At 46.2% G+C, this 25,405-nt stretch overlaps 1 protein-coding gene across 2 annotated transcripts in view; it reads left to right on the top strand.

Moving 5' to 3' along the window:
- Positions 1–16,011: 16,011 nt before the first annotated feature.
- Positions 16,012–25,405, top strand: part of LOC101156094 (whirlin) — a 42,414-nt gene continuing 33,020 nt past the window's right edge. Inside the window, exon 1 of one of the 2 annotated variants that reach the window (XM_011479825.3) lies at positions 16,012–17,187. In XM_011479825.3, the coding sequence (XP_011478127.1) occupies positions 16,423–17,187 (765 nt within the window). In that variant the 5' untranslated portion in view covers positions 16,012–16,422. The remainder of the gene's footprint in view (positions 17,188–25,405) is intronic. The other variant, XM_020706348.2, reaches the window with a different exon arrangement.

Raw genomic sequence — 25,405 nt, 5'->3', positions numbered from 1 at the left:
ATAAAATCTTGGTGCCAAAGCAGTGAATTTGTTCTTTCTGGGCGTCATGGCGGAGGTAGTGGAGGCGTGGCAGGATTTTCATCACACACGCAGTACCATCACACACGCAGTACCATCACTCACGCAGTACCATCTCACACGCAGTACCATTTCACACGCAGTACCATCACTCACGCAGTACCATCACACACTCAGTACCATCACTCAAGCAGGACCATCACACACGCAGTACCATCACACACGCAGTACCATCACTCACGCAGTACCATCACACACTCAGTACCATCACTCAAGCAGGACCATCACAAACGCAGTACCATCACACATGCAGTACCATCACACACGCAGTACCATCACACACGCAGTACCATCACACACGCAGTACCATCACACACTCAGCACCATCACACACGCAGTACCATCACACACTCAGTACCATCACTCAAGCAGGACCATCACAAACGCAGTACCATCACACACGCAGTACCATCACTCACGCAGTACCATCACACACTCAGTACCAACACTCAAGCAGGACCATCACACACTCAGTACCATCACACACTCAGTACCATCTCTCACGCAGTACCATCTCACACGCAGTACCATTTCACACGCAGTACCATCACTCACGCAGTACCATCACACACTCAGTACCATCACTCAAGCAGGACCATCACACACGCAGTACCATCACACACGCAGTACCATCACTCACGCAGTACCATCACACACTCAGTACCATCACTCAAGCAGGACCATCACAAACGCAGTACCATCACACATGCAGTACCATCACACATGCAGTACCATCACACACGCAGTACCATCACACACGCAGTACCATCACACACGCAGTACCATCACACACTCAGCACCATCACACACGCACTACCCTCACACACTCAGTACCATCACTCAAGCAGGACCATCACAAACGCAGTACCATCACACACGCAGTACCATCACTCACGTAGTACCATCTCACACTCAGTGCCATCTCACACGCAGTACCATCTCACACGCAGTACCATCTCACACGCAGTACCATCACTCACGCAGTACCATCACACACTCAGTACCATCACTCAAGCAGGACCATCACAAACGCAGTACCATCACTCCTGCAGTACCATCTCTCACGCAGTACCATCTCACACGCAGTACCATCTCACACGCAGTACCATCACTCACGCAGTACCATCACACACTCAGTACCATCACTCAAGCAGGACCCTCACACACGCAGTACCATCACTCACGCAGTACCATCACACACTCAGTACCATCACTCAAGCAGGACCATCACAAACGCAGTACCATCACACATGCAGTACCATCACACACGCAGTACCATCACACACGCAGTACCATCACACACTCAGCACCATCACACACGCAGTACCATCACACACTCAGTACCATCACTCAAGCAGGACCATCACACAAGCAGTACCATCACACACTCAGTACCATTTCTCACGCAGTACCATCTCACACGCAGTACCATTTCACACGCAGTACCATCACTCACGCAGTACCATCACACACTCAGTACCATCACTCAAGCAGGACCATCACACACGCAGTACCATCACACACGCAGTACCATCACTCACGCAGTACCATCACACACTCAGTACCATCACTCAAGCAGGACCATCACAAACGCAGTACCATCACACATGCAGTACCATCACACACGCAGTACCATCACACACGCAGTACCATCACACACGCAGTACCATCACACACTCAGCACCATCACACACGCAGTACCATCACACACGCAGTACCATCACTCACGTAGTACCATCTCACACTCAGTGCCATCTCACACGCAGTACCATCACACACTCAGTACCATCACTCAAGCAGGACCCTCACACACGCAGTACCATCACTCACGCAGTACCATCACACACTCAGTACCATCACTCAAGCAGGACCATCACAAACGCAGTACCATCACACATGCAGTACCATCACACACGCAGTACCATCACACACGCAGTACCATCACACACTCAGCACCATCACACACGCAGTACCATCACACACTCAGTACCATCACTCAAGCAGGACCATCACACAAGCAGTACCATCACACACTCAGTACCATCTCTCACGCAGTACCATCTCACACGCAGTACCATTTCACACGCAGTACCATCACTCACGCAGTACCATCACACACTCAGTACCATCACTCAAGCAGGACCATCACACACGCAGTACCATCACACACGCAGTACCATCACTCACGCAGTACCATCACACACTCAGTACCATCACTCAAGCAGGACCATCACAAACGCAGTACCATCACACATGCAGTACCATCACACACGCAGTACCATCACACACGCAGTACCATCACACACGCAGTACCATCACACACTCAGCACCATCACACACGCAGTACCATCACACACTCAGTACCATCACTCAAGCAGGACCATCACAAACGCAGTACCATCACACACGCAGTACCATCACTCACGCAGTACCATCTCACACTCAGTGCCATCTCACACGCAGTACCATCACACACACAGTACCATCTCACACGCAGTACCATCACTCACGCAGTACCATCACACACTCAGTACCATCACTCAAGCAGGACCATCACAAACGCAGTACCATCACTCCTGCAGTACCATCACTCACGCAGTACCATCACACACGCAGTACCATCACTCACGCAGTACCATCGCACACTCAGTACCATCACACACGCAGTACCATCACACATGCAGTACCATCACACACGCAGTACCATCACACACTCAGCACCATCACACACGCAGTACCATCACACACTCAGTACCATCACTCAAGCAGGACCATCACAAACGCAGTACCATCACACACGCAGTACCATCACACACGCAGTACCATCACACATGCAGTACCATCACACACGCAGTACCATCACACACTCAGCACCATCACACATGCAGTACCATCACACACTCAGTACCATCACTCAAGCAGGACCATCACAAATGCAGTACCATCACACACGCAGTACCATCACTCACGCAGTACCATCTCACACTCAGTGCCATCTCACACGCAGTACCATCTCACACGCAGTACCATCTCACACGCAGTACCATCACTCGCGCAGTACCATCACTCGCGCAGTACCATCACAAACGCAGTACCATCACACACACAGTACCATCACTCATGCAGTACCATCACACACTCAGTACCATCACACATGCAGTACCATCACACACTCAGTACCATCACTCAAGCAGGACCATCACAAACGCAGTACCATTACACACGCAGTACCATCACTCATGCAGTACCATCACACACTCGGTACCATCACACATGCAGTACCATCACTCGCGCAGTACCATCACTCGCGCAGTACCATCACAAACACAGTACCATCACTCACGCAGTACCATCACACACTCAGTACCATCACTCAAGCAGGACCATCACACACGCAGTACCATCACACACGCAGTACCATCACTCACGCAGTACCATCACACACTCAGTACCATCACTCAAGCAGGACCATCACAAACGCAGTACCATCACACATGCAGTACCATCACACACGCAGTACCATCACACACGCAGTACCATCACACACGCAGTACCATCACACACTCAGCACCATCACACACGCAGTACCATCACACACTCAGTACCATCACTCAAGCAGGACCATCACAAACGCAGTACCATCACACACGCAGTACCATCACTCACGCAGTACCATCTCACACTCAGTGCCATCTCACACGCAGTACCATCACACACACAGTACCATCTCACACGCAGTACCATCACTCACGCAGTACCATCACACACTCAGTACCATCACTCAAGCAGGACCATCACAAACGCAGTACCATCACTCCTGCAGTACCATCACTCACGCAGTACCATCACACACTCAGTACCATCACTCAAGCAGGACCCTCACACACGCAGTACCATCACACACGCAGTACCATCACTCACGCAGTACCATCACACACTCAGTACCATCACACACGCAGTACCATCACACATGCAGTACCATCACACACGCAGTACCATCACACACTCAGCACCATCACACACGCAGTACCATCACACACTCAGTACCATCACTCAAGCAGGACCATCACAAACGCAGTACCATCACACACGCAGTACCATCACACACGCAGTACCATCACACATGCAGTACCATCACACACGCAGTACCATCACACACTCAGCACCATCACACATGCAGTACCATCACACACTCAGTACCATCACTCAAGCAGGACCATCACAAATGCAGTACCATCACACACGCAGTACCATCACTCACGCAGTACCATCTCACACTCAGTGCCATCTCACACGCAGTACCATCTCACACGCAGTACCATCTCACACGCAGTACCATCACTCGCGCAGTACCATCACTCGCGCAGTACCATCAAAAACGCAGTACCATCACACACACAGTACCATCACTCATGCAGTACCATCACACACTCAGTACCATCACACATGCAGTACCATCACACACTCAGTACCATCACTCAAGCAGGACCATCACAAACGCAGTACCATTACACACGCAGTACCATCACTCATGCAGTACCATCACACACTCGGTACCATCACACATGCAGTACCATCACTCGCGCAGTACCATCACTCGCGCAGTACCATCACAAACACAGTACCATCACTCACGCAGTACCATCACACACTCAGTACCATCACTCAAGCAGGACCATCACACACGCAGTACCATCACACACGCAGTACCATCACTCACGCAGTACCATCACACACTCAGTACCATCACTCAAGCAGGACCATCACAAACGCAGTACCATCACACATGCAGTACCATCACACACGCAGTACCATCACACGCGCAGTACCATCACACACGCAGTACCATCACACACTCAGCACCATCACACACGCAGTACCATCACACACTCAGTACCATCACTCAAGCAGGACCATCACAAACGCAGTACCATCACACACACAGTACCATCACTCATGCAGTACCATCACACACTCAGTACCATCACACATGCAGTACCATCACACACTCAGTACCATCACTCAAGCAGGACCATCACAAACGCAGTACCATTACACACGCAGTACCATCACTCATGCAGTACCATCACACACTCGGTACCATCACACATGCAGTACCATCACTCGCGCAGTACCATCACTCGCGCAGTACCATCACAAACACAGTACCATCACTCACGCAGTACCATCACACACTCAGTACCATCACTCAAGCAGGACCATCACACACGCAGTACCATCACACACGCAGTACCATCACTCACGCAGTACCATCACACACTCAGTACCATCACTCAAGCAGGACCATCACAAACGCAGTACCATCACACATGCAGTACCATCACACACGCAGTACCATCACACACGCAGTACCATCACACACGCAGTACCATCACACATGCAGTACCATCACACACGCAGTACCATCACACACTCAGCACCATCACACACGCAGTACCATCACACACTCAGTACCATCACTCAAGCAGGAACATCACAAACGCAGTACCATCACACACGCAGTACCATCACTCACGCAGTACCATCTCACACTCAGTGCCATCTCACACGCAGTACCATCACACACACAGTACCATCTCACACGCAGTACCATCACTCACGCAGTACCATCACACACTCAGTACCATCACTCAAGCAGGACCATCACAAACGCAGTACCATCACTCCTGCAGTACCATCACTCACGCAGTACCATCACACACTCAGTACCATCACTCAAGCAGGACCCTCACACACGCAGTACCATCACACACGCAGTACCATCACTCACGCAGTACCATCACACACTCAGTACCATCACACACGCAGTACCATCACACATGCAGTACCATCACACACGCAGTACCATCACACACTCAGCACCATCACACACGCAGTACCATCACACACTCAGTACCATCACTCAAGCAGGACCATCACAAACGCAGTACCATCACACACGCAGTACCATCACACACGCAGTACCATCACAAACGCAGTACCATCACACACGCAGTACCATCACACACTCAGCACCATCACACATGCAGTACCATCACACACTCAGTACCATCACTCAAGCAGGACCATCACAAATGCAGTACCATCACACACGCAGTACCATCACTCACGCAGTACCATCTCACACTCAGTGCCATCTCACACGCAGTACCATCTCACACGCAGTACCATCTCACACGCAGTACCATCACTCGCGCAGTACCATCACTCGCGCAGTACCATCACAAACGCAGTACCATCACACACACAGTACCATCACTCATGCAGTACCATCACACACTCAGTACCATCACACATGCAGTACCATCACACACTCAGTACCATCACTCAAGCAGGACCATCACAAACGCAGTACCATTACACACGCAGTACCATCACTCATGCAGTACCATCACACACTCGGTACCATCACACATGCAGTACCATCACTCGCGCAGTACCATCACTCGCGCAGTACCATCACAAACACAGTACCATCACTCACGCAGTACCATCACACACTCAGTACCATCACTCAAGCAGGACCATCACACACGCAGTACCATCACACACGCAGTACCATCACTCACGCAGTACCATCACACACTCAGTACCATCACTCAAGCAGGACCATCACAAACGCAGTACCATCACACATGCAGTACCATCACACACGCAGTACCATCACACACGCAGTACCATCACACACGCAGTACCATCACACACTCAGCACCATCACACACGCAGTACCATCACACACTCAGTACCATCACTCAAGCAGGACCATCACAAACGCAGTACCATCACACACGCAGTACCATCACTCACGCAGTACCATCTCACACTCAGTGCCATCTCACACGCAGTACCATCACACACACAGTACCATCTCACACGCAGTACCATCACTCACGCAGTACCATCACACACTCAGTACCATCACTCAAGCAGGACCATCACAAACGCAGTACCATCACTCCTGCAGTACCATCACTCACGCAGTACCATCACACACTCAGTACCATCACTCAAGCAGGACCCTCACACACGCAGTACCATCACACACGCAGTACCATCACTCACGCAGTACCATCACACACTCAGTACCATCACACACGCAGTACCATCACACATGCAGTACCATCACACACGCAGTACCATCACACACTCAGCACCATCACACACGCAGTACCATCACACACTCAGTACCATCACTCAAGCAGGACCATCACAAACGCAGTACCATCACACACGCAGTACCATCACACACGCAGTACCATCACACATGCAGTACCATCACACACGCAGTACCATCACACACTCAGCACCATCACACATGCAGTACCATCACACACTCAGTACCATCACTCAAGCAGGACCATCACAAATGCAGTACCATCACACACGCAGTACCATCACTCACGCAGTACCATCTCACACTCAGTGCCATCTCACACGCAGTACCATCTCACACGCAGTACCATCTCACACGCAGTACCATCACTCGCGCAGTACCATCACTCGCGCAGTACCATCACAAACGCAGTACCATCACACACACAGTACCATCACTCATGCAGTACCATCACACACTCAGTACCATCACACATGCAGTACCATCACACACTCAGTACCATCACTCAAGCAGGACCATCACAAACGCAGTACCATTACACACGCAGTACCATCACTCATGCAGTACCATCACACACTCGGTACCATCACACATGCAGTACCATCACTCGCGCAGTACCATTACTCGCGCAGTACCATCACAAACACAGTACCATCACTCATGCAGTACCATTACACACGCAGTACCATCTCACACGCAGTACCATCACTCACGCAGTACCATCACACACTCAGTACCATCACTCAAGCAGGACCATCACAAACGCAGTACCATCACTCCTGCAGTACCATTATACACGCAGTACCATCTCACACGCAGTACCATCACTCACGCAGTACCATCACACACTCAGTACCATCACTCAAGCAGGACCATCACAAACGCAGTACCATCACTCCTGCAGTACCATTACACACACAGTACCATCACTCATGCAGTACCATCACACACTCAGTACCATCACACATGCAGTACCATCACACACTCAGTACCATCACTCAAGCAGGACCATCACAAACGCAGTACCATTACACACGCAGTACCATCACTCATGCAGTACCATCACACACTCGGTACCATCACTCGCGCAGTACCATCACTCGCGCAGTACCATCACAAACACAGTACCATCACTCCTGCAGTACCATTACACATGCAGTACCATCACACACGCAGTACCATCACAAACGCAGTACCATCACTCCTGCAGTACCATTATACACGCAGTACCATCTCACACGCAGTACCATCACTCACGCAGTACCATCACACACTCAGTACCATCACTCAAGCAGGACCATCACAAACGCAGTACCATCACTCCTGCAGTACCATTACACACACAGTACCATCACTCATGCAGTACCATCACACACTCAGTACCATCACACATGCAGTACCATCACACACTCAGTACCATCACTCAAGCAGGACCATCACAAACGCAGTACCATTACACACGCAGTACCATCACTCATGCAGTACCATCACACACTCGGTACCATCACTCGCGCAGTACCATCACTCGCGCAGTACCATCACAAACACAGTACCATCACTCCTGCAGTACCATTACACATGCAGTACCATCACACACGCAGTACCATCACACACGCAGTATCATCATAAAATCATTAATTCGGCTGATATCTGTGCACATCATCAAAATAACACTTCTGAAGAAAACCTGAAAACAGAACATAAACAGCGACAACAGAGAGCAGTAGAGACGACCTTCTTCACATTTTATTTAGCATAAACATGAACTCCATTCTTCTAACCTGCAGCAATGCAGAGTCAGATAACATACATAAATTAACTCTGGATGTTGTTTTTAAGCAGATTTCCATTTCCATGTTCAGAAAACAGCAGTGAAGATGAAAAGAAACAAACTGAGGAGCACAGTTCATCAATTTGTGTTGTTGTTGTTTGTGCCTGTAGGGAAGAAACAGAATGCAAATGAATATTTTTCTTTTACTGTTCCTACTGTTAGAAAAAAGCGCATGTACAGTAAATAAAAAATAAGTCGTACCTCAGGAAGGTCATGGTTTCAGCAGCAATTTATTTGGTTTTATCCTGTTTTTCAAAATAAACTGTACTTGTACAAAGACTATTATCGTTTCATAATCATTTGCTTGGTTGTATCATTGCACACACACTTGTTGAGCATGTCAAACATATTTTCTTTGAGTTTCCATAAAAATCTCCATAAATTAGGTTTCTTAGGTGAACCCCTTAGACACTGAAGTTTAGGAGTGTGTGAACTATTAGTTGAAACCAACAATAAGCCTCTTCTTCCCAGTCACTCACAGCTGAATCACATGAACCCCCACTGCACAAGTGTGCATAAACCAGGAGCAGAATTGGCATGACATGCATCCATATGTCTACAAAACGGCAACATGTTTTTAAGAGGGGTGGGTGGGGCAAGGGGACAAAACCGCCAACCGCACAGACGACCAGATTGACAGATTACTGATGCAATCAGGATGACACTTGTGGATCATGTAAAAGGTAAAGGTTGGAGACCACTGCTGTGGTGTCATAGCAAAGAAACGAGTATCATATTACATTACTGTAAAAATGTTCACATTTGGTTGTTTTCTTCTGCATGTCAGAAAAGACTACCTAGAAGAGGTGGCAGAGAAAAAGTGCACATTTATTGGCAGAGTCTTGATTTTTCTTGAGTTGTAGTTTTCCAAACGTTATGGTGTTTGGTACATGACACTGTCTTCACTTGAAAACATCTTTTTGACTTGATTGTTCAAAGATGCTGGAGTCAGAACTTCCAGCATCCGACACTTTCACTGACGTGAAAAGATCAAAGGACCCGTTTGGACCTTTTTAACTGGCCTGTAAAGCATGAACTGCCCATTTTGATCTGCTGACTTGTTCTTGTGCAAATGACTCTTCATTTTGAGAAGGTGACTCACTTTTGCAGGTTATTGTTTTGAAGTTTAAATTCACTGGTTTAAGAACGCCATGGCAGTGGTGAAACTTTAATACTGTTGTGAGAAATTAGACAACATATGAGTTGCATAGGCAAAAATATTTATTGAAAGCAAAAAAAAGTGTTTGAAAGCAAATATTTTATATTTTCATTTGCAACTTTGAAAGTTTTGTGTGCAACGTGGAGGCATAAATATCACTCCATAAGAAATGGTCAAAGACAAGATAAAGCTGTTCCTGATTCTCGCCGTTTGCTCAATGCTAGAACTGCTCAGCCACCTATGGAAAACATCACAATAAGCGTTTTTGTTTTAGTCTGTGTTCCATAAAAACCTGCTTTGTGGGTTGAAGTGTGCACTTTCCGTCATGGCGGACATCCGCTCACTGCTTTTCTTAACAAAGCAAACCGAGGTGCTTTTAGCCGTCGTCACACATGGCAGAGGTCAGCTGGACAGAGAGATCCATTCAAACGTCCTGCAGAACGCCGCCTGCATCCCAGCAGCGAAGCACAGCCCACGTTTCCCTGCTGCAGCGGTAAATAGAGGAGCAGGACGCCGCTCTATCACCTTTACAAACAGACTGAAAGCTGAAGTTATCAACAGCCGTTCTCTTTCTAAAGACACCAATGTCTGCTCTTGGCGCTTCCAGAAGAATGCAGCAGCATAAACGTTTACAGCCATCATATTCAGGAAAGTGATGGGAATAGAAATGTAAAGACCGGGAGTTTCTGCTGGAACATGTGGCCCTTTTCTGTGCATTCTATGATGAGTAACCATGGCGACAGGACAGATTTTTACAGGTGCTTGACTTCTAGATAAATAGCTCAAATTTAGATGAATTGAGAGAAACTGGAATTAAACAGAATCAGACAAACCACTCTTGAGGTGGATTGTAATCTTGATCGGCATGCAGTGTTGGTAAATTTCTGAACACTGTTCACTGTTATCTCAAAGATTTAAAGCACAAACATATTTAAGATCATTACATTTTACGTTTATTTGGTGATTTCATGCTGACTAAAAGACAGCAGTGACTTCTTCTTTTGGGAAACTGAGGGGCTTTCCAAAGCCACATAATGTTTCTGTTACCACCAGACAAACAGAAGCTGCTCCAGCAATGCTGGGTGGCAGTAGAAAAAGGTTTGCATTTGGCCCCCGGGCCAGACTTTAGACATGACTGAAATAGCTCGATTCAGGTCTGAACCTCTTCCAATCACAGTCTGAAGTGAATTTCTTTCTTTTGGTTTTGGATCAATAACCTTTCCACGTCTCTGAAATCTAACTTCATCCAAGAATTTAGCAAACAGGCATTTTTCCCCCAAACGAAAAGCTCAGAGCGTTCTGCAGCGTCTGTCCTGATGATCTTCTACCCGCCTCACAGACCACGTCGCCTGCCATCTCATTGTTTGCATCAGCTCAGAAAATCAGACAAATAGTGGCAACGTTTCTGCAAAGATTCCTGAGCTGTTGTTTGTTTTAGATCGAAAAGGTTAAAGATGTTTAACCTCCCTCCATTAACTGCCACTAACAGCTAAAAAAGACCCTTTTCTCCAGCGTTTCTAAAGGTCTTTCACGTGGAGTTTGGAGATCAGGCTGTTTTATCTGAGGATTGATGCCTTAAGATAAAACCGCTCGCTTCATTACGTCCTTCCTCTGGGCCCGTTTGAGGCAGTTATCTCCTCCAAAGCAGCAGCAGCTTCTGCTCCTTCACTGGACGCCTTTTCACTGGAGGACATTTATTACTCGGGTTAACACAAGATCCCTGCAGTTGATGCTATTTTACTTTGGACCCAGTCCAGAAGGCAAATGGACCGAGTCCAGACTGAGCTCTGGGGCTAAATGTACATTTGAAGGCTCACCTTTTCTGTGATGCATGGATGCATTAAACATTCATAAATGCTCTTCCTTGTCTTGGAGAAGTCTGCTGGTTGAGACATTGGCTGAAGGTCCCACTCTGATTGTCTTTTGATCTATTTTACATTTTTAACTAATTATGTATATCATTATGATTGTTCTATGTTTTTAGACAAAATCCAAAAACCTGTATTTTCTAGGACCGTTTTTACAGAGCACCAGGAGTTCATTAGAAATTCACCTCTGAGTTGTGGGCGGGACTGTTGGTGCGGAGTAAGCCTGTGATCATTTCCCATCATCCCTCTGTTTGTACGCTGTTCCGTTGGCTCACAGCCCCTCACAGCATTACAGCCCAACAATAGCAGTGAAAAACAGCAAAAGCAGCAATATGGGAGCTATATCCATCCGTCCAGTACTGATCCAGATTCCAGCACAGACCAGGAAAACAAAGACGTTCATGGTCCATTTGTCTGCAGGAGGATGATCAGAAAGGGGCGGAGCAGGGAGGTTGCGGCCCCGTCCAGCGTATTTTCTACATCACAAGGAAGATCTTTTTCAACTGGCATCTTTTCATCTAGTCCTGATTCACCACAATTTAAATAAAGAAATAATCAGAATAGCATATTTAATCCTAATTTTCATTATACATGTCATCAATAACGAGAATAATGCCACAAGAACATGTTACAAACACAATTTTCATTGGAGCAGGGCTGTAAAGATCTTATTGGGCAATGCTTTTTAGCAGAAAGAAATTCACAAGATTAGTATTTTAATTGTCATAAATTTGCCAAACTCCTGTCCCGACTTGCTCTCCTGAGTCCTTTCAGTGGTTTCTCCTTTGGTGCTGTGCCTTTGATCTGCTGCTTTAAAATGATCGCCTCTCTCCCTCTGCTCTGCTCTCCTCTGCTCAACATTACTGTTCTTTTTAAACTGAGAATCCCACTACTCATAGCCTTTCTCCCACTCCTGCATTTCTTTAGATGACCACTAGGGGCTGGAGGGGCTGAGAACTGAGTACTTTCCAGTTGACGCCTATGTTAAAGTAAACAATTACAAACTTCTGTGCAGGCCAAAATTTAGCCACCCCCTCTATAGGGTGCAAGTAGAATATCAGTGGGGGGAGGATATGTGTGCTGAGAGTTTAGGGTGTGGTATCTCTCTGAGCCCCTAAAAGACAAAGAAAACCGTACTATCAGTTCATCTATCTTCTCCTCTGAACTATTTAATATGTCTATAAATGTTTATGTTGAAGGTTCTTCCTGACCCTCTGCATTTACCGGACTTTGGACAGGCAAAGTTTGTTTTATGGGCTTAAACTTTTTTCTTTTCTTTGCTCTGTAACTTATTTTAGGTCATTTTGGATTTTTAAAATTTTGGTTCAGGGGGGCAGTTACAGTATTTGGGGTAGTACCCCCCCCCCCCCCCCCTTCTGCCTTTGTCCAGCCTCGCTTCTGTGCAGTATGTGAAGACACCCCCGGCTGGAAAAAAGGTTTTTCATTGTCGCCTGGCTGCTGTTCAGATGACCGTCTGTGTTATCAACACAACATTTGACACACAGCCTGTTGAAAACTTTTATTAATGCTGTGTCTCCATTTTCATTACATCACTTTAGGATTTACTTTGCGTATGGAAAGGTAGTTGTTTATTTAATTTCATTTATTTATTTTTGATTGACAGGCAGATGGACTCGTGGACGGCTGGTAAAGTGGGCAGATGAAAACCTGTCAATGTCCTGTAGGGGGCGCCAGAGATCATTGTCTGAGTGTAAATACAGCTGTGACAACTGATGGGCATCATTTGAAAACCTGTCTGGTCATATTTTTAATGTATGCATGAGGAATTTCACTGTTACTGAAAGATTATTACAAACAAAGAACTCAAGAAAATACTACTCAAGATCATCTTTAAATTAATTTAACAAAAAATCCTTCTTACTGATGAACAAGGGACATCCTCAAATTCCTCTGCACCTAAAATAATTCAAATCCCTTCAAATGATAAGTCAGCCTTGTGAGTGAGCCCTGTCCTCTCTGAACTCTCTGAACATTTGTCTGATGAGCTCCTGACTGTTGAAGTGAGAGTAGCAAACGAGCCATACAGACCTCCACAGCCAAACAGAATCAGCCTTTGAGCCTGCCAAGGGATGTTGTCAAATCTTGTAGGATTTTGAAATCTGCCTTGTCCAGAAGATCATCCACAGGTAGAGAGCGTTTGGACCCTCATGTCCAGGTCTGTGAAGCACGGAGGTGGACGTGTCGTGGTTTAGGGTTGCTGAAATGCAGTAGGTCCTGGTCAACTTACCATCATGGGATCCATATGAATTATGCTTGAAAAACATGTGAGATCTTCTGTTTGAACGTTCAGCTGTAGGAGAACTGGACCATAACTTAAGACAAGGACAACTAAGAACGGAAGAGTCTGGAGTCTTACAGCTAGAACACAAGGAAGAGTGGGATAAACGTACTTGAAGTCAGAGACCAGGAAATGGTTTCAACAAGTGTCAGCCAAGAAGATAACACCAGCAAGGGAAAGTAGGGTGTCCTAACTTTGTTTTCAGAATATGCTTCTTGAATTTACATTTATAGTGCACCTAAAAAAACATTTTCTTCAGTTTCAACTGCAGGGATATAATGCTTAACCCTTGTGCTATGACCCCCCCTTCCATTGAGGTGTTCTCCCTACCATGGCAAAGGTGGATAAAGGTGGAAAGATTTCATGTAATCCATGGACACCAGTGAAGATCACAAATCATTGAAGAAAAAAGGTTCAGAGCACTGTCTAGTGGGTCTAGATGACCCAACTCCCAATGTAAAGTGCCTAGGATAACACAAGGGCTACAATAAAACATTGCGAGGGACGCAGTGGGAACTGTCCGTGGTGCTGACGGGATGTGATTTCTGCTCATGGAAGTGCAGCTTCACGCGTTCTTTGTGTAGTTTATTTGTACTTCTTCCGTGGTTTTAACGTAGTTCATTTGTGACACATCCACAACTTCTCTCACTCTTTGCATGTATATTTACGTATGCCCAATTTTCATTCATGCAATGTGCACTAATTGTACGTATAGTGGGTGAGTGACACAGCCTTAGGAGTGGACAACAAAGAAGTGCTCATCATTTCTGTGGTCTTATGTGGACCTTGGGACTCCTGGAGTTCATTGAGAAGCAGAGCCGTGACAAGCTGAGGGGGAAAAAGCTGAATGAGTCATCATAATTCTCCTCACCAACACATTCATCCAACCGGTCACCAGTCTTTTCAGGATCTGTGATTATTTTGCGTTTGCATTTTTTGGCAGCTGTTTCCTACAAACGCCCCAAATCAGTTGGAGGACAGTGTGTTTTGTCATGTATTAGTTTTTCAAGGTGTTTCCATCGCAGGGCAGCCTGGCTTATGGCATGCAGTGGTGTCCTCTGCTGAACATAAAGACCTTCCTAACAGAACGGGAGGCTTTTTTTGTCAGCAGAGCTGAGCTGCCTTCTGCAGGGAACCGGTCTCCAGGCAGAACTTTGGAAGTTATTAGTGAGGAGTCTGGACAAAGGAATCTTTTAAGTGTCATGAGGAGGAAGACAACTCGGAGACTCTATTTATAGCTGTTTTAAAATAGCCTTAGGCTCCAGTTATGACAAGGAGCTTCAGAGCGGCTTTTGCTATAATGCAGTTTGATGAGCTTAGAGGCTGACAGGCACAAACTGCCACCTGCATCCAGATGGAGCAGCCAGAAGGCTGCAGGCATTTACCTCCTGAACTGTAGAGTTATCATTGGTGTTCAAATCCTGAAATGACCTGGATTCATGGAAAAACAAAAGAAAAACAACGATTTCAGTTTGGAAACTTTCTAATCAAAGCTCGTGGTTTTCTGCTTTTATTCGCCAGAAATAGTCACTGAATAAGGAAGAAGTGGTTGTCAGTTTCCAAGCAACACACACCAGCGCGGGCACACGCGCGCGCACATACACACGAGTGCGTCATTTCCGACGAAGGGTCTGACAGTCCAGTTCGTGGCTCCACGCGCTCGCTGGGGACTGCGTCTGGCACAGGGCAGCTCTGAGGGGCAACAGGGGTGGAGGGGGTCTTGTCCTGTCATTTTCAGTGGCACGGGTCTGCACAGGTCCGCTTTCGTAGGACTTTGAACCGTCAGGTGTCCCCAGTGGGATCAGAAAGCAGCGGGACGCTTCTTTCCACGGAGCAGGGACGCAGCGGGCGGGGGGAGGGGGGTGTTTGGAGCTGATACGCAGAGGACGGGGTGCTCCTCTGCGTCGCGCGCGCTTGGATCAGTGGTCACCTGTTGAAAGTGCTTCATGGTCCTCCTCAGCTCTCCGATGTGAGGACCAGGCTGAAGCGCGCCCCGCCAGATGCTCCACGCGCCCTCCTCCGTGTCTGAACCCGCCGCGCCGGTGCCCGGACATGAGCGCTGATCTGGAGCGCGTTCCCCCCGGCACACCGCTGAACCACGCCGGCCTGGGCGGCCGTGCGCTATCGGCCAACGTCCGGAGGCTCCACAACGGTCTGAACCTGCTGCTGAGTGACGTGGAGAGGAAGCAGTTCATCCACTGCCTGAACGTTTACCACGCCAAGCGCAACGTCTTCGACCTGGTCCAGACTCTGAAAGTGATCCTGAACACCCCCAGCAAGCGCCAGCTGCTGCCCATGCTGCGCCTGGTCATCCCGAGGTCCGACCAGCTGCTCTTTGACCAGTACACCTCTGAGGGGCTCTACCTGAAGACGGAGCTGCTCCCCAGCAACGGCAGCGTGGAGATCTACGGAGACGAGGGGGACCCGACTCTGCACACCTATGTCAGCTGCCTGCAGGAGCAGCCGGTCACGGCAGTCAGCTGCCTGCAGGAGCAGCCGGTCACGGCAGTCAGCTGCCTGCAGGAGCAGCCGGTCACGGCGGCTCCTCTGGAGGGATTCGGGGCTGCGGGCTCCACGGCCGCGCTCTTCTGGGAGGGTCTCTTTGGAGAGGTGCGCAAAGTCACCCTGAAGCGCTCCAGGAGCCACGAGGGCCTGGGCTTCAGCATCCGCGGGGGCTCGGAGCACGGAGTGGGGATCTACGTGTCCCTGGTGGAGCCGGGCTCGTCCGCCCAGAGAGAAGGACTCCGGATCGGGGACCAGATCGTGGCGGCCAACGACATGATGTTTGACAACGTCACTCACGTAGAAGCAGTCAAGGTATGACACCAGCGCGCGTGTGAACGGCCGGGACAGGACAGGGGTTGACGATGCGTGTGCGCGCGCCTTTGGATGAAAACATCTGGCAGCGCACGCAGAACACGTGACTGCAGGCCCCACAGAGCAGCTCCTCTGGAGCTCCTGCGTCCAAAAGCGGCCTTCAGGGGACTGCTTTTGAAAAAATGATAACATATGGTGAAGCCATGGTGCTCCGTTGTCAGGGAGACCAGGCTGTCTGTCTTCCTGTCTGTCCAGCATTTTTAGGTAGAAAGAGATCTTCAAAGTGTCAGTGTTTTTTGTGCTGCAGAATGACTGCATTGATCATAATTTAGTCTTCAGGTTGAGAAGGTTGCAGGGTGCAGTTGAATCGATGCTCAAACATTTTCGTCACAGATCCATTTCCAAACTCTGGACCTCAAGCTGCAAGCTCTGAAGTACCTGTCTCTGCTCATATGAGGTTTGGGTTTACATCCACTGTGGAAGAAACAGAGAGATTGATCACAACTTTGTGGCATGAAGCCCAGAGTCCTGCGGGTTTGTTAACCCGAGCTCCACACCTCTGGCTGCAGGAGGTGCTGAAGTCTATGTCACTGAAAGCTGGAGGACAAAAAATTTCCAAGTCCTGCAGACATTTGGAGTTTCTGTCTTCTCGATGTCTCGAGTGGAACTCACTGGTGTGTGCAGGTAAAGAGCACCTGTGTGGTAAAGGTGACAGACGTCCCTGCTGTCTGCAGCAGTCTCAGCACAAACACTCAACCCAATCTTTGTTTGGAGCGAAGCCGAGGTCTGCTGCCCTCCACTGCACCCCCACCTCCTGCTTTTTTTTTTTTTTGGTTGATCAATTGGGATGGAATGTTTTTTTATTTTTTTTATTTTTAATTTTTATTGTTTTCAAAATTTGAACAATTTGAACACAAAAACATTTGAACAGTTTAAGCATCAAGTATCAAAAATATGTCAGCCCCCCCCCACCCATCAACTTAAGACAGCCATACAAGTAAAATAATTAAAACAAATAATAATTATGAAAAAGATAAAAACCAAGTAAAGACAAAAAATAAATAAAAAGGTATACAGGCAGTAATAATAAATACAAGGATGTGAACTTTTTTTTTTTCCACAGGTGTCTCAGTCCACTGACCAGTTTGTTTATGAAGAAGGCATTAAAGAAGATTGCTTAATGTTTTGTCCCTGTAAAAGTAGACCCTTTAAGTCGGCAGGCAGATGGTTTAAAAATGGAGACCATGTTGTAAGAAACATCTCCTCCCTTCCTTCCATAACTGCATGTAACCTCTCATGAGGAAGTGTACTGAACACCTCTCTGTACCAGAGAGTGACAGTGGGAGGGGACTCCTTTATCCAATGTGTCAAGATACATTTCCGAGCGATTAAAAGCAGTTTCTCAAGAAGCTTATAATGTGCAGTAGGAATCTGTAATTTCCTCGAGGGAAGGCCCAACAGGAAGACACCTGGATCCTTCTTGATTTTTAATTTCAAGATCTCACTGATCACAGATGAAATATGATTCCAGAATCTAGAAATTTTCCTACATTCCCAAAAACAGTGAAAATATATTCCTCTCTCCAAATTACATTTCAAGCACAAAGGAGACAGAGAACGATTAATTTTGTGTAAAATAACAGGAGTTGTGTGGAGTCTGTGGATTATTCTATACTGAGTCTCTCTTAGTCTGTTGCACGTGAACGTAGATTTAATCAAGCGGAGTGCTGTTTGCCAATCATCTTCTATATATTGAGAGTCTAAGTCTATTTCTCATTTACGGGAAATATCTGGAAGGAGGCATATGCCTAGAGAGTTAAGGAGAGAATAAAATGATCCAATCAGGTGCCTCCTGTCTTTGCGATCCCCCAAGAACTTTTCTACATCATTAACAGCGGAGGTGGAAATAACATGAGAAGAAATAAAATGTCTCAGTTGGAGATATGCAAAAAAATGTTTTTGAGGAACATGAAATGTGGTTTGTAATTGTTGAAAAGACATAACAGTGTCGTCTTTACACCTCCTGCTTTTATATCTCACAGATTCAAAGACAAAAGGCTGAATAGGAATTTTACTGATAAAATAGGGGTCACTCTGCTGAGTTGCCACATCATTTGTGATCACTCGCTGTCCATCTTCTGTATCGCAGTAGCTAACAATAAATGCAGCATTATTAGCTGCTGCCATCCATAAACCGTCTGAGCATTTCTGACGATAGAAAGGTCCAAACATATGAGGACAGAACAACCACCAGCATATTTCAGGAGAAAGCAAGAAAAGCTTCAAATGTGGAAGAGAGGTTCAGAAGTCCACCGGAAAGGTGTGAGTCCCGCATTGACCACAGGACAGAAGCAAATCCTGACCCCCCCCTCAGTCAAAGTCCCAAGTCTCACAGCATGGATCCGGTTTGAATCCATCCTCAGGAGGATGCCTCCCTTTGTGTCTGAAGAACAGACACAGAACAGAGGCAGTGATGCTGCTGATGGCTCCATTCAGCTTCTGATCTTGTGTTTGTGTTTTCTACATGCCAGCTAGAGACACTCATGCTGAGAGTTGCTCCGTCCTGCATGACGCTTCGTCTCACCATCAGTAAATGTGAGTGTGGAGCCTCTACAGCAGAACCTGAGCGCTCAGCTCCAAGCAGACAAACGGGAAGAAGAACACAAACTTCTGAGCCGCTCTGGTTTGATGATGAGCGTTCGATCTCACTCGGGATGATGTGATCTGTTTTCGGCGTGGTGGTCACCGTTGGGCAGCCCTTTGCCCCTCTGTGGTCATTGAAAGTCCTCCACTTGTGACCGGGATGCAGCAGTAGAAGTGACCGGCACAGAGTGGGCCCCTGGTGTGTGTGACTGTGGGCTGCAGAGCATCCTCCTCTGCTCGTCTGGAGGGCCGTGTGAGCGAGATGATGTAACTACAAAGATGACTAACCACTAAAGCTCAAGAGGAACGCAGACAAACCACAGAAATAGTCACTTTGTGTTCCGGCACATCCGCCCGCATCTGCATAACTTTGATTCTCAGTTTGATGCAACAGAAATGAAGTGCGAGGGAGGGAAACAAGGTGGGGGGAGCATCACTTCACACAGGGGTGAGGTCTGAAGCAGGAAAGTCAGCTGTTCTGGATTTAAAAATATCTCCATGTTTACGCTCGGCTCACTTCACTTGAGCGTTATTCCAAACCAAATCCGTGTCCGTGCTGGTCGGCTCTGGCCTTCACTCTTACCTTCTTTAGGAGCAAAGAGGCTCTCCTGAGCCAACGTTTCAGGAATCCCACAAAAATGTCAAAAAGTTTTGCTTTTCAGTTCTAACTACAGCAGAAAAAGATGCTCAGATAGCCGTTCCTGTTAGCAGAGAAACACAGTCACTAATTAAAAACCAACTGATGGAGGGAGAATATGGTGGATTTAATGCAGAGGCTGATAGAGAAGAATAAGTGAGGAAAATACTGACCTTCAAAAACAGAAACAAAGCAGGAGTTGGTGCTCCCAGATCTAATTATTTATTAGAGTACTGAACGAAAATCTCCTTGTGAAAAAGATAAAACAAAAGCATCAAAGTTAAAGAACATCAGCAGCAAAAAGAGGAGAAGAAGCCTCCAGCTCGGTCTCATTGGAACTTTCTAGGAACTCCTCTGCACCTGCAAGAAAAAACGTTACATTTGACCATTCAGACACTAAACAGCTACACAGCAAACTACAATGGATTCCTGCCAAGCAAGAAGATCCCTGCAATAAACATGAATGTCTGTTCTGACCAAAAGCAGCTGACAGCTCCTTTCTCCACTTTAGATCGGATGGACACAGAGAGCATCTTTCGTTTGGATTTCCACGAACAAATCACGTTCAAATGACATAATTGATGCACAAATCACTATAAACAGCACAATAACCACACGGTTCATGTTCCATGTTAGTTTACGTGATCTTTGTGTGGATTATTCCTACTTCTGTGGTTTTACGTGGTTCATTCGAGGTTCATCTGTGAAAAATTTCAACAGTTTTTATCCGTGTAACATACAAAAAATGTACGAGGTGCGACACGGCCTTGATGTGCATGTGTCAGTCCATGTTGACGCTGGGACCAGGTTTTAGAAGTAATTTTGTGTTTGGAGAAGCAAAAAGGACATCATTATTTTAAATGACAAATGTTTCATTTCTCTTGATCATAGAAAAAGCACAAAACACCAACCAACAGTTAGATTTTGTAAAAATAAAAATAAACTCTTCTCTTTTTTGTGCCATGCAGAAAACAGCAGCTCATTATGTGCAGGAAGAGGCATTTTTCTGCTGTTTCTGCTCAAGTGAATGCAAAGCTTCCCATTTAGAAATACTGACATTTGGTGCTCTTTATGATGAAAGCAGGTGACAGCGGGACTTATCAGCATCTGCTGTGTGATGCTGGGAGTTATGGTGTCAGAAGGTTCATGAATGTCTTAGAAAACTGACGTTCAGCATCCATCCTAATCAAAACAGCTGCCATACACAGCTTACGGCTTTTACCTTATAGATCTCAATGTTATAAACTATTATTGTTTTTACATTAATCTACATTTCTATTTTCTTTTAGTATCGTTATTTTACTTGTTCTTTCTTCTCTTTTCTTAAGCCATCGTTTGTATCCTGGAAACCGACGGCAGCTAAAGGCAGTAATTCTGCAGACTCTTGGAAGACAGCAGCGAATAAAGATGTTGACTCTGCAGGATAGCGTCAAATGAGAAAAATTGATCCAGTGTGAACAAAAAGAAAAACAGTGCAAAGTTTTGAAATGACTAAAGAAAAAATCCTAGATCCATTATTCCTGTGGGATAAAAAAAGCAGTTTCAAATTCATTTGAGAGTTGAGTTCAGAAATGCTCAAAAGCAGAAACAAAAAATTCAAATTAACCTTTAATATCTGTTTGGTGTTATTTGAACAAACATAAATAAATAAACAAAAGGCCACACTTCATAACAGTGCAGGGAAAAGTAGCTGATAAAGGAATACATTTGATGCATAGAAAGACAAAAGGAAATCAAGACATGAAGATGAACTTTTCTTTTAGATGTTTCCTTATTCCCAAACCCCCCCCCACCCCCACCCCCACCCACACACACACACACACACTTTTAAAGACTTTGTTTCTGTGAACACAGAAAGCTGAGCTTTGGTTCACCCATGGCTGTCGTCCATAGGAAGACATGTTCAAACCCATCGTGTCCAAAGGTTTCCTGAAGGCCTGGAAGCATCAGCCGCCTGTCCCTTTGACCTATGTGTGGTTAAACGCTGGGACACCTGCTGCTCTGGTATTTCCAGCTTTCCCGTCCTCACAGAGTTTGGTGAAGTCCCTTCAGTCTGCATGGGACTCGCTGCAGCCCCCCAGTTCCAGCTCTTTGGTGGTTCCCTTTGATCCCGTCCCTCATTTGCAAACCTCTGACAGTCTCAGCTCCTCTCTGACTCTGACACATCCTCTTTGGTCCTTCAAACTAAAATGTTTAACATCAATGCGATGGTCTGTTTTCGTCCTCTATCTGGAAGCACAGACACATTTTGGATTTTAGAATTTCATCCACAGCGCCATGCAGACAGATGCACGCACTTCTCTCAAGGTCGTTTCTCACAGCCCTCGACAGACATCTGTGCACATCGACGAATGTAAGAAACACTTATAACTGACACATATCAGGCATGGATCACGAAAGACAGACATTTATACATGGAAAATCTGTTAAATGTACGTAGCGGCTGTGTGACACGACCTTTAGACAATCAACAAGAACGACTTCAGTAAAAACACACTTGTCACTACTTAAAGACAAAGTAAACAATCCTGAACTAACGGGAGCAGAGCAAACTCATTGTTTTATCCTTTTTTCCCCTCACAATTCAGTAGAAGAAAAAATCCATCAATAAAGAAAGCTGAACTTAATTCACAACTATAAATGTATAAAAAAAGTAGTATGGCACATGTACCAGTAAATAAACGTACATACAATTGTCATCATTTTTTTAAATCACTGTAATGGAGTGGTGCGAAGCGGCTGTGCTAAAGTGACCAGTCTGAGTCCTAAAGGAAATGAAAAGGTTTTATTTTCACCAGCCAACGTTTCCAATACTCATCTCCATTCACGCTCACCTTCTCTCCACTGTCCAAAAACCTGTACTTTTATAGCCTCACCTCGTTTTGTCCAAACCACCGCAGAAGGGGTGTTGGGGTTTTCACTCTTTCACCAAACAGCCAGAAGACAGAAAAACCCCCGTACCAACCAAAATGGTTCTATCTGATTGTTCAAAATGGCTGCCAAGCAGCTGAACAAACATTTGTCCAATCATGACCTGAGGAGAAAGTAGGTAAGCAGAACAGAAGTAAGACATCTTTTGGTCCTCAAAGAAAGACTCCACGTGTGTGGAATCATGTTGCATGTTCACTGTCCCACTGAAGAACTAGATTTTCACATTGGAAAATTTAGTGTGAAAACATGCGTCACAGTGCATTCTGGGATAGCTCATACTTTGATTTTGATTCAGAACAAGGTAGAGTGGACTTGGCGGATATTTGTGAGCCAATAGTAGTTTTTTTTAATCGATTTCACAGCTTCGTGAAACGCATTGATAAATGAGGTCCCTAAAACCAATCCTTCAACATTGAGGAAACGCGCAGCATTGGTGATTGCAGACCGGAGTCCAACACGTCACATCAAGATGAACTAAAGGGATGAGCGTGGTATGGAGCTGTCACAGGTTCAAGTCCGTGATACAGAATATGGTGTTTAGAGCACAGATAGGGAAAACAAAAACTCCTGACATATCTGCCTGTGGTTACCAAGTTTTACCGTTGTTTTCTATCCGCTAAACAGAGACGATCATTGAGACGTAAAATGTTAACAACTTACTTAATTTTAGGTTTATTTTATTTATTTCTGGGTTCAGAATCGAAGCTCTATTGTTTGTGGTTACTAACTGTTGTCTCTGGACCTTATGGTCCCTACCTGAGACTGTAAGGTCATGAGTTGACATCCATGGTGGCGTCAGACTAAATTGGACCCAATGCCTCCCTGCTTGACACATTAAACGGTTGGTTTGTTGGTGGGGGGAGGATGGGGGGTAGTTCCATCCATGAGCGGCTCTAAACATGCTACATGAGGTAATTCCCGAAATTGCCCCTAGGTGTGCATGTGATTGTGATTGACTCCAGCAACCCGTGACCCCAAAAGGGTTTCAGCGCATTCTGAAGATGTGTTGCATGCTTAGTGAGAGGGGGGGGGTTGGCGCTCAACTGCATCTGCCACTGTTCAGATGGTGGTGATGATCAGGCTGCCTGGCCTGTGATCCACACGGCTCTCCGCCTCGGCAGCACACAGAACATGCTAGCACGGCAGCGCCGCCGTGCACTTGCTGAAGGACTGCTGTCACGCCGTCAGGGGTCCTCTGGACGTCAGTGGGACTCCTCTGTTCCTGATGAATCCCTACAGCTTTCATGAGTGGGAAGGTGCTTCAGAAATGCTCCTGAAGATGTTTTATAAGAAGTAAGAAGTGGGGGAGGGGAATGGGGGAATTATGGTTTAAAATGGCGTGATGCATGTTTCTGTCATACCCACGTGTGATTATGTGACGATTCCTCTGTATGACGTTTGAACGGGACCAACCGTTACAGCAGAAGGTGGCGCGTTCTGCTTCATCCACTCAGACCAGAACCAACAGTTTACTTGTGCTGTCATGGAAAAATGTTGAGCTCTGTTTTCATGTTGGGACAAACTGAAGATAAAAATTCACATATTTTGAAAAATCACCAAGGTGACAGTAGGCCTGCACAATGTAGCGCAAATTTATCGTTATCGCGATATCAAGCTGTGCAGGATGCGTATCGCAAAAGACGGCTAAAATTTCAATAAATGGTTACCTTAAATGTGCAAAAAACAATATTATGGCAGCTTGAAGCATTTAACGAATCAAATAAATCTCTTAGTGCATTGACCAATCAGATGGACCCCTTCACGTTGTTGACCAATCAGATGGAGTCCTATTATGTTAGATGTTCGCTTTCTATGTAGACGAGGCTCATTTGGAGTAGAATTTTTAAACTGTTACAATGAAATGGTATTGATGTTTTTGGTTATTTGTTTATATACCGCAAATTATATTGTTATCACAATATTGATCACTAATAGTTTTCCTGACAGTTTACTTCTTGGCTCAATACTCAGTCAGCTGCATTATTACAGGAAGTGTGATTTTTGGCA

The sequence above is a fragment of the Oryzias latipes genome, chromosome 9 (assembly GCF_002234675.1).
Source record: "Oryzias latipes chromosome 9, ASM223467v1".
In the NCBI taxonomy this organism is placed as follows: Eukaryota; Metazoa; Chordata; class Actinopteri; order Beloniformes; family Adrianichthyidae; genus Oryzias; species Oryzias latipes.
The sequence above is the reverse complement of the archived record's forward strand: the minus strand, read 5'-3'. Positions and strand labels throughout refer to the sequence as shown.